Source organism: Camelus ferus, chromosome 7 (assembly GCF_009834535.1).
Source record: "Camelus ferus isolate YT-003-E chromosome 7, BCGSAC_Cfer_1.0, whole genome shotgun sequence".
Classification (NCBI taxonomy): domain Eukaryota; kingdom Metazoa; phylum Chordata; class Mammalia; order Artiodactyla; family Camelidae; genus Camelus; species Camelus ferus.
The window spans coordinates 5,619,928-5,639,084 of record NC_045702.1 but is presented as its reverse complement, the minus strand read 5'-3'; the positions used below and the strand labels follow the sequence as shown (position 1 = coordinate 5,639,084).

General features: G+C 48.8%; 1 protein-coding gene across 2 annotated transcripts; it reads left to right on the top strand.

Moving 5' to 3' along the window:
* The first annotated feature begins 3,889 nt into the window (after nucleotides 1–3,889).
* Nucleotides 3,890–17,298, top strand: AOC1 (amine oxidase copper containing 1). 2 transcript variants are annotated; one of them, XM_032483157.1, is made up of 6 exons: nucleotides 3,959–4,046; nucleotides 11,202–11,248; nucleotides 12,670–14,258; nucleotides 14,997–15,282; nucleotides 15,607–15,739; nucleotides 15,935–17,298. In XM_032483157.1, the coding sequence occupies exons 3-6, from the start codon at nucleotides 12,674–12,676 to the stop codon at nucleotides 16,202–16,204; spliced, it is 2,274 nt and encodes a 757-aa protein (XP_032339048.1). In that variant the 5' UTR covers nucleotides 3,959–4,046; nucleotides 11,202–11,248; nucleotides 12,670–12,673; the 3' UTR covers nucleotides 16,205–17,298. The 2 variants fall into 2 exon arrangements, with proteins under 2 accessions (XP_006190584.2, XP_032339048.1); XM_006190522.3 differs by lacking the exon at nucleotides 11,202–11,248 and having other exon boundaries at nucleotides 3,890–4,046.
* Nucleotides 17,299–19,157: the final 1,859 nt, after the last annotated feature.

Sequence of the window (19,157 nt, the reverse complement as noted above, 5' to 3'; positions counted from 1 at the left end):
AATGAAAACAGGACCTGTACGTCCATGTTCACTGCAGTACTGTTTCCAGTAGCCAAATTATGGGCATGACCTGAGGGTCCATCAAAGGATGAATGGATAAGGAAAATGTGGTGCTGGTTTCTACACTGGAGTATTATTCAGCCATGAGGAAGAAGGAAATCTTGCCATTTGCGACATCATGGATGGACCTTGAGGACATTTTGCCAAATGAAGTACACCTGACAGAGAAAGACAAGTACTATACGATCTCACTGTTACGAAGAAAATTAAAAATCCAAACTGGTAGAAATTTAGAGTGGTTATCAGGGGCTGGGGCGTGGGGGGAATGGGGAGATGCTGGTCCAAGAGTGCACATCTCCAGTTAAAAGATGGATGAATTCTGGGGACCACGTGGGCAGCGTGGTGTGTTACACACATGAAGGTTGCTAAGAGATCTGAGATGTTCTCACCACAAAAAAGAAATGAAGATTATGTGACATGGTAGAGGCCTTCGCTAACACTGCAGGGCAATCATTCTGCACTATGTAAGTGTATCAAGTCAACGTATTCTACACCTTAAAGTTACTCACTGTTGTATGTCAATTACATCTCAATAAAACTAGAGTCGTAATCTAGTTGAAACCCCACCATGGAGCACGTTTTTTCCTTAAAGTGCCACACAGCAATTCATCAAAGCTTTTCTGACTTTCTGGGATCCTAACATCTCTTCTATGCCCCTTTTCCACATGATCTGTTCATCTTTTGGCTCTGAAAACAGAACAGGAGCCCCCACTGTACGCCAGTCTGTGTATTGGTCTCTGTATACTTGAAGAAACTAAGACAAGTGTCCCTGACCTCGAAGAAGCATTTAGAAGAGACAGACCTGTGAACAGAGGGTTACAAAGCAGTGTGAGAATGCCATGGGGTGGGGGGTGCTGCTGGGGGGGGAGGGTTGAAAGAGGGGCCTTGGCATTGACCCTTGAAAGAAAGAGCTCAGTCAGTGAATGAGGAGAGTGAGAGAGCTTTCAGACAAGGGAATGGCATGGGCCAAGGCCCGGAGGCCCCTTCAGTTCAGCCTGATTCGGAATGGCTGGAGCACGGGACCGAGTGATGGCAAACTGGAGGTGAGAGGGTATTCCGAAAACAAAAGGAAGATTAGGGCTGGGCTTCAAGGGGTGTTTAATGCCAACAAATAGTATAAGTGTTACCCAATCGGCAGTAAGACCCCATCAAAGCAGGGAAGGGGCCACGATCAGATTCGTGTCCTTGCAAAACCATGAAGGACAGATGGGACAGGCTCCAGAGGAGAGTCAGGGGTCTGGGCGCTGTCGTAATTTCCAGGTACAAATCGCGGGGGGTTAAATATGGATCGATGGTTCGCAACAGGATGGCAGCTTTGCCCCTCAGGAGAGATTTATCAATGTTTGAAGACATTTTTAGTTGTCACAACTGGAGGCAGGGGATGGAGGTTTAGGGTGCCACTGGCATCTAGTGAGTAGAGGCCAGGAATGCTGTTAAACATCTTGTGATGCACAGGACAGCCGCATGACAAAGAATTACCAGGCTCAAAATACCAATAGTGCCAGCCCCTCCTGACGACAGCGGTAGAATCTTCCCTTTGCGAGCCAGCCCTCCCTAGTCAGGGAGGACAGCTGTGACCGAGGCGTCAGTAGCCTAGAGATCTGACCAGGCGCTTTTGCTGGTGCAGGCACCTGGGGAACTCTTTCTTTCCTGGGGTTCCATGGAAACAATCATGCTCTCTAGATTATCTCCAATGATCCCTGATGTGTTGCGACTTTCTGAAAACAAAATATTAAGCGTTAGCCATGAGAAAGCAGTGAGCTGTGATCTCCGGACACCAAATCCGCCTTCACATGTACGCTCCCCTCCCCAAGACCGAACATCCTGTCCCCGACGGCATCGCCATCCCCAGGACCATCGCTTCTGCGCCTTCAAGGGAGGCAGGCGGCCCAGAACACGGTCTATGCTCAAGTGCTATCTGGAATTGTCACCAATCATTAACTCTAAGAGGAGGGAAATCATAAATCAAGGTAGTCACCTCCGAAATCAAGGTCACATCCAGGAGGGACCAGCAGCCAGACAGAGACTGTGTTGAGCCGGGGCAAAGAGCAGGAGGCAAGGCAGCAGATTCCAAGTTGCAGAATTCCACACATCACTTCCCTCCACCTGTGCCGACAGCCGCAGCCTCCCCCAGCGTTTCTGCCTGAGGGTCCTTTCATCTCACTTTCCTCAGGGTGGTTCTTAAAGACGTCTTTCTCCCTGGTCTCCATGGCATTCCCTCAAGTCCCTCCCCTTCACCCCACTTTTCTGGAGAAGTGCACAAGGGCCTCCTGGTTCTAACCGCCTCTTCCCGGACACCCCCACCTCCGCCTTCCTCGACACCAGACTTGGCCCAGGACTCCCACCCTCCTCTGCGTCCTGGGAACCCACTACCTACCTCAGCTCCGCGGCTCTGCTCCTACCTGTCCCCAGCCTAGAACATCTTCCTTCTCCTCTGTCCCTCGCACATGCCAAGACACCACTCGGCTCTCCTCTGGGCCGGGCATCTGCACGCTGGGGCAGGTGAAGACGGTGTGCTGGGTGGTTAGAGTCTCTTTAAATTCTTGTTCTTCCTGGGACCTCAGAACGTGCCCTTATTTGGAAATAAAGTCATTACAGATTTAATTATCTAAAAATGAAGTCATACTGGAGTAGGGTGGGCCCTTAATTCAATGATTCGTGTCCTTATAAGAAGAGGGGAGATGCAGGCACACAGAGGGGCCCAGGGGACCATCAGGGCAGAGACTGGAGTGGTGTGTCTACAAGCCAAGGAGCCAAGGGATGCCAAGGATTGCTGGCAACACCAGAAGCTGCAAGAGGCAAGGAAGGGTCCTCCCCTAGAGGTTCCAGAAGAAGCCTGGCCCTGCCAGCACCTTGATTTCAGACTGCCCACCTCCAGAACTGTAAGAGAGTACACATCTCTTGTTTTAAATCACCCAGTGTGTGGCACACTGTGACGTCTAACACAGAGGAATCCAAACAGAACCCCAGGCCTTGAGAAGCTTCTGCATCCTGCAGGACTTGCCCTCGGGCATAACTCACATGGCACTTACTCTGTGCTACCTTGTAATACGATCTTTCTAGGTGCGTTTTGTGTACTCCTTCAGATAAAGAAGTGAAATCTGTCTGTGTACCCCCTCCCTCCCTCCCTGCCCTCACCATCCTTCTTCCTCCAGGGGGGAGCCCTGCAGTCGTTCCTGCTCCCAAGGCCGCCTCTACCCTGCGGTGATGCCCTGAAGCCCCCCATCCTTTCTTCTCAGATGTCTCTTTCATTTATTTACAGGTATCCCCCGCGGCATTGAGTCAAGCGTGTACCTCAGTTCCTGGACGTTATTTTCATCACTGGCCATGTAAGGTCTCTCTCTTGCCTTTCTTAGGTACGTGTGCACGTGTGTGCACGGGTGAGCGTGTGTGTGGCTTTTCTCTACCAAACTCTTCCGTCTCTGGTTCTCCATTTACACATGGGTCACATTCTCTGTTTTTGAAGTTGATGTCAGTCACCACCAGCCTCTGTCTTTGTCCATATATTTGCTTCAGGTGAGACTTCTTGCAGCAAATTTCCCCTCATCCTTAGCTCTGGCCTCTGAAACACACCACCTACTTTAACAGACTATGGCACAGACAACACTTGTGGAAGATGCCACTGTGGCAGAAGGAATGTTTTCCCTAATAATGGGTGTTATTAGGGAAAACAGAAGTGAAACAGTGAAACAATGAAAGAGAAGTGAAAACAGAAGTGAACCCTGGGTGCTGACATAGGAAATGACGGGGAATTTCTAAACTTGGGTACTTGGATACCGGGAGCCCTCTGCCCTCCGGGCTACAGTTGCCAGCAATTTCCTGCCCCATCCAGTGTGGAACCTCCTGACCTGCAGGTCACCACCTTGGTCAGCACATACTGCAGCCTGTCCCTCCCTCTAGGGCGGAGTCCTATAGAGCCATTAAGCTCAAGAAGGAGTCAAAGACCAAGGCTGGCAGCAGAGGCGAAACCAGAGCAGAGCGCGCAGGTATGTCTGATGGGCTATCTGGGAAGAGCCAAGCAGGGGCTGACTGGGAAGTGCGGGAAGCAGGGAGATGAACACGGAGTGAGGGGTCAGAAGAAACAAAGACATAAGAGGGAGGGAGCCAGAAAGCGAAGAGCAAGAGCTCAGAGGGAGTCACTCCAGGGCACAAACTGCCTGGGAGCAAGATAGAAAAGGTGCAGTGAGATGGTAGCTGCTGTTTTCTGGGTCCTGGAGGCAAGCGGTGAGGAGGAGAGGGCATCTTTCGTGTCTCCCAGCATCGCACTCTCGCTGGCTGCCGCGTTTTCCCTTCTCCCACGGCTTCATTGCCATCATCCACCTTACCCGCTGCCCCCGCAGACGTGGGAACAGAAGATTGTACTGGGAAAGGTAAAGGGCAAAGGAATAGCCAAGTTTGGGTTAAAGGACTGCAGGTCTCTTCCACATCTCCCTCCTTGGCAGAAAGCAATTTGGGGATAAGGACCATCAATGAAAATTCAATTAACTGTCAAGTCGAGAAGAAAAAAAGGGAATTTTATTTGAGCCAAACTGAGGACTATAACCCAAGAAGCAGATTCTCAGAAAGCTCTGAGAATGGTTCTGCCAGTTAGAAGTCAAATGTACAGTCATGTACATTTTCAAGACAAAAGGATCATTTATCAAAATGACACACTGATATTTACATAAAGCTCACCAAGGACACACGGTCCAGGTAAACATGAGCAAAACAAGTACCAAGTCACCATGGCACCCTAAGAACTGGGAAAGAACGCTGTTCTTTTAAGAAGTTACATTGCTAGCGTCAGAAGAAAGAAAAGTGGTCTTTATGATCCAGGAGGCACCGAGAGAGAATTTTACGGTTCATTTTTTTCTTGTCCTACCTTAAAATAAAATTTTTATTTCATCATTTCCCCCTTTTTGATCATTAATTTTTCGATAGAAAGCATTAAGTGAGTGAATATTTGGTTTCCGCCCACACCATGCCAGGGTGGTTGCTCACCTGCCCTGGACCCACCATATCCCCCAGTGCCAAGTCTTAACAGTTTTTTGTTCAGAGGATTAAGATAGTAGAATGCGTAGCAAGGACTGATAGTCAGTTCTAGGTTGACAAATCAGATTCATGCCAATTTTAACTTGTGTGTGCATCGTGCGTGCCTGTTATTCTGTTTGGAGCTATAGATGTGATCAATAGTTTCAAGTCATTCAGACACCATTATTTTAGGTGGAGTTTTGACATGAAGAGGCACAAGAGATTATTACTCTCTAAATGATCTAGAACACAATCAGCACAGCCAGCAATAACAAAATCAGAAGCAGAGATTTAAGCCATGAATCCCCAGACCTGAACCATTTACCCAACATTTCATTCAGACTAGAAAGGAGATTCTTCTATGCAGAAATTTGACTTTACACGCGGGTCATTAGTTAGTTGTATTAGAGGACTCAATCTGGTATGGAAGCACATTATCTGGATTATAGCATAAGTTTCCCCCTGCAAAGCAGTTTTAAAAATCAAGAGCCATTGGTTTGGCAACATTGCTTTCTCATTATAGAAACTTTAGAACTGAGTAAGTTAATTGAATGTAGTAAACAATCATGGAGGTCTGTGCTGATGGGGAAACATTTTGCAGGTTATAGAAACATCTGAAAAGTCAGTGACAAGAATTATAAGGGGCTTCTATCAACTGTACTGACCGAGAAATTTGATGACAAATCCAATAATCAGTTAAATTGCCCCAGTAGCTATACTTTGTCACAGTGTTACTAAAAAGCTTTCTTTCCATCCTAAACATTGAGGCAAAAACATAGCTTGAAATAAAACAGTAACTTTTGATTTTGATAGACATTTGGTAAACAGTACAACTGAACTCCTAGGATGAGTCTTACAGGTCTGGTCTGGACTCTTGGGTCAGTTGTCTGCTACTGTTGTCATCTTTTTATTGTCCTAGCTTGGTGATGCTTGTCTTAGTTAAAGCCAAGTGCTAGACACAGAGGTTCAAGGTCCATTCAGATGTTGGGCCCTTTTTAAGATGAGAGGTGTGAATTCAGGAATCAATGTTTTTCAGTTTGGCTATGCATGCATTAGTTAGTAATGTCTAATAAATTTCTTTCCATTGTGGCTGCAAAGAATCTTTTCTTTGATGTCCTTTCCAATAAACAAAATCTCTAGGTTGTAATTCATGATCCTTTTCATCTCCTAGGAGCTCACTGTAAAAGTAGCTACAGATTTTTCTAAGTGTCTCAATAAGACACTGTCAATATTATATTTTCTTTGAACCATCATGGGTGAAAGTTTCCAAAATACTGTTTTCCCCATAAAACCATTTTCTCAGATTCCCAGTGGGTTAAAGAATGTACATGCTGGAGTAATGGCAATTGGGCTTCAGTAGACACCATGAGTTTCATTTTGTTTTGTTTTATCAGGTCTAAACCCTACTTGTGTGGTGGGGTCAAAATTCCTCCTTTCTGCTGCCATTTTTGTTTCTCTTCTTTAGTGGAGATTTCTTGAGCCTGTAGAAAGAAATCTTTTATTGAGTTAGCAGGGCTAACAGAGAGCAGTGGACACTCTCAAAGCTGGGCAGGATGAAGATTTAAAGCTGACTGCTTGGCTGTGGCATCAGCGAACTGATTTCCTTCAGCTTCCACAGTGTCAGATTTGGAATGCCTGAGGTTTTAATCATTGATAACTGTCTTGGCAGTGGTATAATGATTAATAACACTGCCACTTGTCTTCTATTTTTTTAATAGGTTGTCCTGAAGAGGTTAAAAGTCTCATTGTTTTCATAGCATCCAAAATTGTGTGCCACTCTACAAGCATAGCAGCTGTCAGTGTATCTGTTACCTGGTCTTCTGCTAGTTGACAAGCTCAGGTTAAAGCGATTAATTTAGCTTGTTGTGCTGACTTTGTTTCTGGTGAATAAAAGCTTTCACTTACGTCCATTGTGGATGCTTTGCATTTTCAGCTCGGTAATGTCCCTATTCATCCCTGAAGTAGGATCCATCTGTAAATTAAATTCAGATCAGCCTTATCAATAGCAGCTTCTTGCAAGTCATTCCAGGAGATAATCTGTTAATGAAATGTAGTCCTGGTTGTTTTCTTCCTGGGGTGCTGGAAGCAAAATTGCAGGGTTAGTGTTATTACATTAATCAAGGTAGTATTCTGTGCAGAAAGCAACAGTAATTCATATGAAGTTAGTTGGCTACAGAATTGTGCTGAATGTAGTCAGAATTTAGAAGAGACTCAACTGAGTGTCAGGCACAAATTGTTAAAAGAGATCCTATTACTATTTCTTCAGTAGCCTTACGTGAGAGAGCTGTTTCTGAAATAACCCTTGTACAAGGTGGAACGCCCTTTTGCTGCTGAGTCTAATTTAGTTTTGGAGCATAAAAGCAAGTTGTCTATAAGCATTTTTGAAAAGCATCAGAGTAAGACAATAACAGTCTATAAATGACAAAAGATTTTAAAAGCATGTTTAAAGATCTGAATACAATGCAACTGTCAAGGAAATCTGGCTATTTCTGTAACAGACAGTATTCCAAGATCATAACTAGAATTACGACTGACAACATACCAGGACATTTCAAATTTTGGGAACTTCATATAATTTCTAGAACATTTATGTTAATAATATTTACCTATACAACTTAAGAAGACCTATTGTTACTCATGTCGCAATGTTTCTTGTTTAATACATCAAATAATTCTAATTAGTTTAATGTCTCTCTTTGAGATGTTCAGATGCTCTCTGAAGCATCCCAAAGTCAGCTAGAAGTCAAAAGAACTTCATTTAGAACTTGATTTGATAAAGTTTGTCAAAGATATCAAAGGTTTTAAATGTTTGGCCAAGTAGGATCATAAGCGACTGTGAAATAATGCTTATCCACTTAACCAAAGCGACAATGAAAGATTTCAAAGTCAAGTGAAGAAAGTTACCAGTAAAGAAACTTTACAACTTGTTATGAAAAGCAGATTAATATTTCAAGAAAACTCGGTTCTCAGAACAGAGGAGGAAACAAATTCTAGTTTTACATCATTTCACCTTTAATACTGAAATCAATTTATTTAACTAAATTCAATCTAATCTTAGTCAGTCTTGACCAGGCATAAGACTCTTTTCTCAAGAGTCCCTTTTTAAAATTAATTTCTAGAAATACATGCCATTTCATTTTACAATCTTTCAATAAAGTGTAAAATATATTTATTAATCATTTCAAATGTATTTAGTTTCTCTGTAATAAGAGGTCAAAAATAGGTAAACATAGACTTCTTTAGCAATTAATATTTCAGTATTTTATCTTACTAAAAATGATCTAGACATTCAATGAATTTTCATCACTTAATTTAATTTAGCAGAACTCTGAAGTTTCAGGTTGCCAAAAGTCTGGAAAAACTGCTTTTGCGTGGATGTATAATAAAACAGGTTATTCTTAAAGAGTTCGCCCAAAAGCTTTTATCCCATTTATCTCTACTTTATTACTTAGGAAAATATCATCATACCTTTCATCATCTTGTTGACAGACTTTGTAGCACAGATACTATATGCGTATTGATTGTCAGCAAACCTAGGTACAATAAAAGAATTACACTTAATGCTGATGACTCTAAAGACATGTCCATGTTAATTAAACCATCAATTTAAACTTGTTTTTATTCATTAAAAATTAATCCTACATCGCATGATCTTTTAAAAATTAGGGCTAGCTGAAGTTACATTTAGAAATATTTGATGTGTAAGCACTTACCTTTTTTTTTTAAACATTTCTTTTTTTATTGAAATATAGTTCATGTACAATATTATATAAGTTACAGGTGTACAATATAGTGATTCACAATTTGACTGGTTCTACTCTATTTATAGTTATTATAAAATGTTGGCTATATCCCTTGTGTTGTACAATAAATATATCTTTGTAGCTTATTTTATACATTATAGTTTGATCCTCATAATCTTCTATATCACCCCTCCATCTTTCCTCTCCCTACTGGTAACCACTAGTTTGCTCTATGAGTCTGCTGCTTTTTTGTCTTATTCACTACTTTGTTGTAGTAAGCACTTACTTTTAAGTCAGAGCTCGTTTACAAATTAACTTTGATAACTCTATCAAAGGAGATAGGGACATAGCATATTTATAATGTACGCACAGGCATACATATATCCAGACACACACCGACAGAGATATCAACATTTTCCTGCTTGAGTTTTAAAGAATCTCTTTCCCTCTTTTTTTCTTCCCTTTTATTTTAAGTCTACTGATTGAGCTAAGGCTGTAGTCTCAGATGATGTGGGCTGTGTTCACATTTCAAGGGCATAAGAGTTATAACTTCAAGCTTTCTCCTAGGAATACTTTTATTGTCTTGGGGTCAGAATTTTGGAAAGGTGTTTTATCAAGCTGGCTTTCTCTAGAATGTCAAAAGAGCTCCATCTGGCCATTTAAGAGTTAAGATAAGTGCTTACAAGCATTGGCTTTGTTCCAACTGTACACAATGCCAGCTGGAATTCCAGTGGGTGGCTACCCATCCAGGAGCTGTTCAGCCTTAGAGGCACAGTTTCCTATTATTAACTTGGTAGCCAAATTCAGACAGGATCTGAACAACCTTCTGAGGGCAGTGTGGTGGACCCATTGTGTGTCCAGCTCCCCAAGGAGTTACCCTTGGGTTGGTTCGACTCTCTTAGGTGTCTCAGTTCCTCCCTCCGACAGTCTGAAACTGCTGGAGGTGCTCCGAGCACTCGGGGATCAGTCTTTATTATGCCTCCCCGGAGAGCAGAATTTACTTAGCGGTTGTAGGGAGATCCTCTGTGGGACCACTACACATCACGAGGACTGATCCTCACACACTTCCGCTGGGTCCTTAGTCACCTGACAATGCCTTGTGGCCGGAAGGAGCAGATGTCCCTTTTTCTTTGGAGTTAAGCAGCCTCTCATTTCTAGCAAACAGTTTGTTCAGACCATATAAACGTAATCTTTCCCATTTAAACCAACTTTTTAAAAAGGACAGCCAACCCAGTTCACTCCAAAGTTCCCCCTAGGTCCCTGCCTACGGGATGTATACTGGAAATGTTCTGTTACCCACCTCTGGGACTCCCAAGTCCCAAGAAAAACAGCTAGAATTCAGGACATCATTTAAAGCAATGATGCCTGGATGTCAGCAGAGCTCAGCAAGGTCCCTGAGGAGCACCAACAAGTGGGTGGAGCTAAGAACGCCGGTGCTGGCACAGCGCACCGGTCCAGGCTGGACGCCACGCGTCCTCTGGGGGGTGTCTCTGATATTCTGCCAACTACGCCAAGAAAATTAACTATTAATTATCAAGTTGAGAAGAAAAAAAGAGAATTTTATTTGAGCCAAACTGAGGATGATAACCCAGGAAGCAGGTTCTCAGCTCTGAGGACTGTTCTGCCAGTTAGAAATCAAAGGCACAGTCATATACATTTCTGAAACAAAAAAAAGGACCTACATCAAAATGACATACTGATATTGTACATAAAGTTCACCGAGGATGCATAGTCCAGGTAAGCACCAACAAGGCACGTAGCAAGTCACCACAATCCTCTAAACGCTGGGAAAGAAGTTAAGAAGTTACATTGTTAGCGTCAGAAGAAAGGAAAATAATTAATCTTTAGCGAGTGGATCAGGCCCTCCCACCTTTGAGGCTCTGGTTAACGTGTAACACAGATGCACATTCCACACGGGGCAGGGAGGGAGGGAAGAGCCCCAGCCAAACCCAGGGAGAGAGTTTTCTGTTTAATTTGTTCCTGTCCTGCCTTAAAGTATACTTTTTATTTCATCCGAGGTTATAAAAAAAGGAAAGGAGCTGGCCACGAAAAGACACAGAGGAACTTAAAAACATGTTACTGAGTCAAAGAGGCCAGTCTGAAAAGGCTGCATCCTGTGTGATCCCGAATGCATGACATGCTGGAAAAGGCAAAACTATGGAGACAGTAAAAAGATCAGTGGTTGCCAGGGTTTTCGGGGGAAGGAGGAGGAGAGGGATGAACAAGCGGCGTAAAGAGAACTTTTAGGGCAGTGAAACTGCTTCGTATGACACTGTAATGATGGCTACATGGCCTTACACGTTTGACGAGCCCCAGAGAATGTACAACATCAAGAGTGAACCCTGTCGTGAACTATGGCCCTTGGGTGATAATGACGTGTCGTTGTAGGTTCACAGACGGTAACGAGCGCGCCCCTCTGGTGGTGGATGCTGACAGTGCGTGAGGCTACGTGTGTGGTGGGGCGGGGAGGCGGGCAGGAGGCAGAGGGATCGCTCTGCATGTCTCTCAATTTTGCTGTGAACCTAGAACTGCTCTAAAAGTCTAGTTTAAAAAAAAAAAAAAAAAAAAGCTTGACCGATGTTTAACAGTGGAAGAAGAGCTCACTGCATGTCTCTCTGCTGGCTCTGGACTCACCGGCAGCCCCTACAGCCACCCCCACCCCCACCCCGCATCCCTCCAGGCTGGAGAGAAAATCGCGTGAATCCCTGGGCCTTCCCATCAGTGTCGGGGGACAAGACGAGGAACCAGTGGGAGGGACTGTATGGTCAGCTCTGAGGGATGGTCCGTGCCATGAAGATCCTGACTGCAGCCTCCCCTCAAAATGGAAGGGGAAAGGGCATCCCCCTGAACGGCCAGCTGGGATGACAGCACCCTGAGGTGTCCTCCTCAGGCTTTGAGGGTCAAGCGGTCACAACCTGAGGGCCCCAGGAGGGGCTCGAGAAGCCTGGGCAGGACTGGCCACCCTGTTCTCGCCCTCCCCTGTGCAGCCGCAGGCCTACGGCCTAACCAGTCAGATTCCTCTATATCACTCAGAAGTGTAAATGCGCTGGCCTCCCAGAGCGGATCCACGCGGCTGACTTCAAGAAGAAGGGTCGGCAGTGTTTCTTGAGTGCTTCCTAGAAGGTACACTTTGTTCTAAACACTTTATCCTTATGGTCCAGCTGATTTTTCCCAGTAATCATAGAGGTGGGTACTGGCATGGTTATTTCCATTGCACGGTTGAGAGAATGGAGGCCCAGAGAGTTTCAGCAAGGTGCCCAAGGTCACACAGCTGGTCCCACCGCTGGGACAGACCAGCCACGCGAACCCTGGCAACCTGACTCCAGAGCTGACTCTGTGAACTTCTACGCTAAATTTCACATTTTATCTCTATAAAAAACATTGTGCTGTGTATCAGAAATACAGTCTTGCTGTCCGTACCCATAGTGCACTAAGCACATTGTGGCCTGCGGAGGGCGCTGTGAGTCTCTAGGTAATCTAAAGCCGGAGAGGTAAGAGCGGAGCCCGGAGCCTGTCCCGGCAGTGGCAAGGCACAGAGGAGGGGAAAGGAGTTTGCATAGGTAAGAGGAGCCACAGGACTGAAAGAGGTTCCGGACCAGGGACGAGAGAGCAGAAATAGAAATCAACGGATTTTTTTTTAAACTAGACTTTTAGAGCAGTTCTAGGTTCACAGCCTTGGGAACTGCGTGGGTCCCCACTGCCACCAAGGGCTGCCTCGACTGCGAGGGGACAAACCAGGGAGTGAGTCTGCAGGCAAACCATGAGGCCAAGGGACGTCACAGTCCAAGACTCAGCCTGGTGGAAACCCACTTTCTCCCATGAAACAACTAAGTTCATCTCTTCTACTGCATTCCAGAGCCATGGGGTGGGAGACCCTGGCCCTCGGCTGGGCCGGCGCCGCCATCCTGGTGCTGCAGACATTGGCCGCGGCAGACGGTTCCTCGAGGACCTCGGGCACCAACGCTGGGGTGTTTGCCGACCTGAGTGCCCAAGAGCTGAAGGCTGTTCACAGCTTCCTCTGGTCCCAGAAGGAGCTGAAGCTGGAATCGTCTGCAACATTGACCGTGGCCAAGAACTCCGTGTTCCTCATTGAGATGCTTCTGCCCAAGAAGCACCATGTGCTAAAATTTCTGGATAAAGGTCACAGACCTCCTGCTCGGGAGGCCCGGGTCATCATCTTCTTCGGAGCGCAGGAGCACCCCAACATCACCGAGTTTGCTGTGGGGCCACTGCCAAGTCCCCAGTACATGCGAGACCTGCCCCGCAAGCCCAGGCACCAGGCTTCCTGGGCCTCCAGGCCCATCACTGGGACAGAGTATGCCCTCCTGAGCCGCACCCTGCAGGAGGCCACCAAGCCCCTGGACCAGTTCTTCCGACACACCACAGGCTTCTCATTTGTAGACTGCCACTCCCAGTGCCTGACGTTCACAGACGTGGCGCCGCGGGGTGTGGCCTCCGGCCAGCGCCGCACCTGGTTCATCTTGCAGCTTCAGATGGACGGCTACTTCCTGCACCCCACTGGGCTGGAGCTCCTCGTAGATCATGGAAGCATGAATGCCCAAGACTGGACAGTGGAGCAGGTCTGGTACAACGGGAAGTTCTACCGCAGCCCCGAGGAACTGGCAGAAAAGTACGCTGCTGGAGAGGTGGATGTGGTGGTCCTGCAGGACCCGCTGGCCAAGGGCAAAGATGGAGACAGCCTGCCGGAGTCGGCCCTCTTCTCCTTCTATGAGCCCCGTGGGTCCTTCCCCAGCTCCATCACGAGCAACGGCCCCCGCCTGGTCCAACCCCAGGGCCCCCGCTACAGGCTGGAGGGCAACACCGTGTTCTACCGAGGCTGGAGTTTCGCCTTCCGGCTGCGCTCCTCCTCCGGGCTGCAGGTCCTGGATGTCCGCTTCGGGGGTGAACGCGTAGCCTACGAGGTGAGCGTGCAGGAGGCCGCGGCACTCTACGGGGGACACACGCCTGCGGGCATGCAGACCAAGTACCTGGACGTCGGCTGGGGCCTGGGCAGCGTCACTCATGAACTGGCCCCTGGCATCGACTGCCCAGAGACGGCCACCTTCATGGATGCCCTCCATTACTATGACACCGACGGCCCCGTCCACTACCCCCGAGCCCTCTGTCTCTTCGAGATGCCCACAGGGCTTCCCCTCCGGCGACACTTTGACTCCAACTTCAGCGGTGGCTTCAACTTCTATGCAGGGCTCAAGGGCCACGTGCTGGTGCTGCGGACGACTTCGACTGTCTACAATTACGATTACATCTGGGACTTTATCTTCCACCCCAACGGGGTGATGGAGGCCAAGATGCACGCCACCGGCTACGTCCACGCCACCTTCTACACCCCCGAGGGGCTGCGTCACGGGACCCGCCTGCACACACACCTGATCGGCAACATTCACACCCACCTAGTGCATTACCGCGTCGACCTGGATGTGGCAGGTAGGAGTCCAGCTGGGAGCCACGCTCCTGGCTAAATGTCCGCATTCAAGTGATAACTTGCACTCATGGGAGATGGTGGGGAAACTCCGCCGGATGTGTAATATTGGGAGAATTTGCCCAGTCTGCTTCTGTGAAACCTGCAGGGCTGGAAATGTGTGTGCCCCTGAGAAACGGTGAAAGTGACTAGCACCAGGTGTTGCCGTGGGTGCGGCTGGGCGACCCTGCCCTTGCCCTGGAGGTGCCTTGACCCCCTAGAGGGTAGGAAGTTGTGCGCAGGGCAGGGGAGGAGATGATGCCTAGGTGTGCAAGGAATGTCGCTGCCTAGAGCTTTGAGTGGACACAGTGTCCTCAGGAATACTTGTGTCTCTTGAATTTGTCGTGTCCCCGTAAAAGAGGACAGGGGCTTAATGACAGGATTTGACCTGACATCAACTCACACATTAGAACAGGGCCAGATGAGCTGCCCATCTCTGGGGCCGCGGACACAGCAAGCAGGCTCGGAGATCTACTCTCAGAAGGAACTGCCCAGAGTCACAGGGGAATCGTGGCAGCTGTCTCTGGTCCTTCTGATGTTTGTGTTCTTAATCTTCTCCCTTCACTGTTCATCTAGCTCCAACCCCCATCCTCTTCACTCCTGTGGCTGGCTGTGGGGTGTGATCTGGGATGCAGGTCCCTGTGTGGGATGAGGAGGCTGTAGTTCAGGGCGCTTCATTCTCCTCCTTCCCTGCACACCTGCAGGCACCAAGAACAGCTTCCAGACCCTGCAGATGAAGGCGGAAAACATCACCAACCCCTGGAGCCCGAGACACCGCCTGGTCCAGCTGACTCTCCAGGAGACCAAGTACTCCCGGGAGCGCAAGGCGGCCTTCCGCTTCGGACGGGCTCTGCCCAAGTACCTGCTCTTCACCAGCCCCCAGGAGAACCCCTGGGGCCACAAGCGCAGCTACCAACTGCAGCTCCACTCCTCAGCTGACCAAGTGCTGCCCCCTGGCTGGCAGGAGGAGCGAGCTGTCACCTGGGCCAGGTGAGGGAGGCCCCGGAGGCCGGGAGGGCTGGAGGCGCCTCTCCTCGTCCCTGTGTTTCCCTGTGTCCATGTGTGTCTGTGCTTCTGTCCGTGAGCTTCTGAGTCTATGTGTTGGTATATCCGGGCATGTGTGTGTGCGCCTGGCTCTACATTTGGGGAGGGGGAGCGCAGAGACCCTGCAGAGCCCCGGGCCTCAGCTCACAAGCAGTCTGGCCGACTCCCAAGAAACGATCCCGCATTCGGGGGAAGGTGGTAACTTTCCCAGGGAGGGGCTGGGAGGCGTCCCCCAGCAGCCAGATCCACCTGGCTTCTCTGTCCGGGCAGGTACCCCCTGGCAGTGACCAGGTACCGGGAATCTGAGCTGTGCAGCAGCAGCCTCTATAATCAGAACGACCCCTGGGACCCACCTGTGGTCTTCGAGGAGTATCTTCACAACAATGAGAACATTGAAGATGAGGTACCGGCCCCGCCCTCTCCCGGCCCAAGCCCCACACACAGCCCCAGCCCCAGGCGGGCGACCCCCGGCGTGCTGTGTGGGGAACAAGCTCCACGGTCACCAGATCTGCCCCTTCCTGAAGCACGGGGCTTGGGGGGCTGCCCGCCGCTCTCCTCCCTGAGTGTCCTCAGCCCTGCCCGCTCCTTTCCCCTGCAGGACTTGGTGGCCTGGGTCACAGTGGGCTTCCTGCACATCCCTCACGCAGAGGACGTCCCCAACACGGCCACACCCGGAAACTCCGTGGGCTTCCTGCTCCGGCCCTTCAACTTCTTCCCGGAGGACCCGTCCCTGGAGTCCAGAGACCTCGTGGTCGTGCGGCCTCAGGAAAAAGGCTCCAACTACGTCCAGCGCTGGATCCCTGAGGAGGAGGGGGACTGCCTGATGCCTCCCCCTTTTAGCTACAATGGAACCTACAGGCCCGTGTGAAAGCGCCCCACCCCCCACTGATGCCTACCTGAAGCCCGAGGGCCCCCACCCCCCAGGGACAGACAACAAGCCCCTCAGGGCTCAGCTCCTGCGCTCTGAACACGCACCAGGCCGGCGTGTAGGACACACACAGACGAGAGGCGCAGGCCTTGGCCTCCACTCCCCTCGGTCCCCTCCACCCCTGAAAAGACCTGCATCACTGTGGCAAGTGACACTCGCTGAATTGACCCATCAGACTGGCTTAAAGAACCTGAGACTAGCAGCTCCTCTCGGGGGTCAGTGGGGCGCTCTCCCAGGGCGCTGATGGGTGTGTAGGGCGACCACAGGAAGACACGATGGAAAAATCTAGCGGAATTGCTGACACCTTTATTACCCTTTGACACACTGATCCAACTTCTAGGGGCGATCTGCCTACAAACCCAGGAAAAATATATGCGGTGCTGTGTGTGCTAACAAAGTCTGGAAACAACCCAACATCCATCCGCAGAGATCCTACAGATTCTGGATAGACTATGGAAATGTCCGTACAACGCTATTTTAGGTGATTGTAAAAGAAACGTATGAACGAGGACATTCTCTGTACTGATGGGGAAAGAGCTTCAGGATACACGAAGCAAGAAAATAGAACAATATAGAGATGGCTTGCTAATTGTTGTGTAAGAAAGGAGAGGAATATATGTATGCATAAAAACCCTAGAAAAATACACAAGATGCTAATAAACATGGTTACCTGTTGTCTTCGTCTGTTCGAGCTGCTATAACCAAGTGCCACAGACGAGTGGCTTGCGGCTTGCTGTCTCCGGTTGGTTTGGTTTTGCTTTGACTTCGCTGCACTGTCTTGCCTCATAGCGGCTGCCCTGTGCAGCATGACAGCGGGGACTGGGGAACGTCTGTGGACGTGACGTCTACTCCAGTTGGCAGTAGCATTTCTCTCTAGCGCTTGGGGATTTAAATGTGACCAAGCCTTCTGTACTTTGTCAAAAAAAGCAGATTTTCCAGGTGACTCTTTCGGTGAATGTCAAAATGAGAATTTATGGTGTATTACTGTCAGTTTACTTTGAATTAAAATATATATATTGCCAAAAAACAAAGAAGTTTAATGTTCACAGATCTGGAGTCTGGAAGTCCAAGATCGGGGTGCCAGCATGGTCACATGAGGGCCCTCTTCTGGGTCAAAGACTTCTGACTTTTCGCTGCATCCTCAACTGGCAGACGGGTGAGAGATCTCTCTGGGCTCTTTTATAAGAACACTCATCCATTCGTGAAGGCTCCACCCTCATGACAAGCAGCTCCCAGAGGCCCCACCTCCTAACACCCTCACCCTGGCACGGGGGGGGGGACTTAGGTGTTCAGACCATGGCCCCTAAAGGCACGAGGAGGAACGGGATGGGCAAGACAGGGAACGGAGCAGGATTTCTTAGTGTAAACCTTTCTGTGGTTTTTGTGGGCTTTTTCCTTTTTGAGTGAAGAGAGCCTGAGGGGTCCCAGGGTGAAGGATGCAGAGGGCTGGGTGATGGGGAGGGTGGGGTCTCCTCCCTCCCCCTAGAGGTCAAGGGAGCCTCCAAGTGTCCCAGCCACAGTGCAGCCCCATGGCTGTGGGTTCCCAGGGGCCATCGCCTCTCACCCAGGTGCTATATTGTTTTTACTTTTTAATTGTCAAAACATATTACCTACTCAAAAAGTAAAATCTAAATTTTAAAAGAAGGGCGGGAGAGAGGAAGGAAGGAAGGAAGGCGCTCTTATTGCTGCTGAACGGTATACAGCAGCTGGCGGGACGGATGAAGCCAACAGTGCCCTCCCCCACCCGCCCCACCCAACAAAGACTTCCACATTCTAATCCCTGGGGCCTGGGAATCTGTGCCCTAATGTGGCGAAACAAAGACATTTTGTAGCTGTGATCAAGGTGAGGATTCTGAGATGGAGACAGTCTCCTGGATTATCCAGGTGGGCTCAATAGAATCACAAAGATTTCTCAGCATAAAGCTTCTACAGTGTTATTGGGGGTTTTGTGGGCTTTTTCCTTGTAAGGGTCCTTCCTGGTAAGAGAGGCAGAGGGTCAGAGCAGAGAGAGGGAGCCACGCTGCTGGCTCTGGGGATGGAGGAAGGAGCAACATGCCAGGGGATGTCGGTGGAAAAGGCAAGGATTTTCCCCGAGAGCCTCCACTGGGCAACACAGCGCTGCAGACTCTAGACTGTAAGAGAGCAACGTGCTCTTTGACGCCACTAAGCTTGTGGAGGTTTATTTATAGCAGCAATAGGAACTAATACAATGGTTGTGGGTGTCCGCCCCGGGGAAGGAACAAGTGAATCTTCTGCTGTCCCCACCCCACCATGTGTCCCCAACTCTGCTCAGAGCCCAGTCACCCAAGCAAACCCAGGACCAGGATCTGCGGGCAGGGAAACAGGGCAACCACGGGGAGGGGTCCGGGTCCTAGATCTTTGACTGTACGTTAATAATATAGATTCCAACTTTTCCCCCAAGACAGAAGAGAAGGTCAAGATTGGTTAAAGGGGCCCCAGCTGAGAGCAGGTTAGAAACCAGAGGACAAGAGGCTCCTTCACACGCATTTGCGGGTGTGTGTGTGTGTGTGTGTGTGTGTGAGAGAGACTGGTGCCTCTCCACCCATACTGGGGGCATCTTGAAGACAAAAATCCATCCCTCACTTTTCCTCTGTGTCTCTCATCGCAGGTCTGACGGTGTTGTACATTCAGTGGGTCCTCATTGGTGCTTGTTGAGTGGCTGAGTGACCGACAGCCTAGGAAATGCAAACTCCTCGAATCCGCCTTTTGCCCACCCTGTCAAGTTTTTGTCTCTTGGCCCTAATAATAATTTCGGCCATTCCTCAGCTACAACAGCACTAATGAGATGGTAAGAAAACCTGAGTCTCATTCCCAAAAAGCAGCCCCAAGCACCCAAAGTCTTGGGTTCCTCCCCCTGGTGGTCCCTGCAGGC

Excerpts from the sequence above, each read along its gene's own strand:
- AOC1 (XM_006190522.3), top strand. The coding sequence starts at position 12,674 with ATGGGGTGGGAGACCCTGGCCCTCGGCTGGGCCGGCGCCGCCATCCTG. Across the intron at positions 14,259-14,996 it reads CGTCGACCTGGATGTGGCAG|GCACCAAGAACAGCTTCCAG; the intron begins GTAGGAGTCCAG and ends GCACACCTGCAG. Across the intron at positions 15,740-15,934 it reads ATGAGAACATTGAAGATGAG|GACTTGGTGGCCTGGGTCAC; the intron begins GTACCGGCCCCG and ends TTTCCCCTGCAG.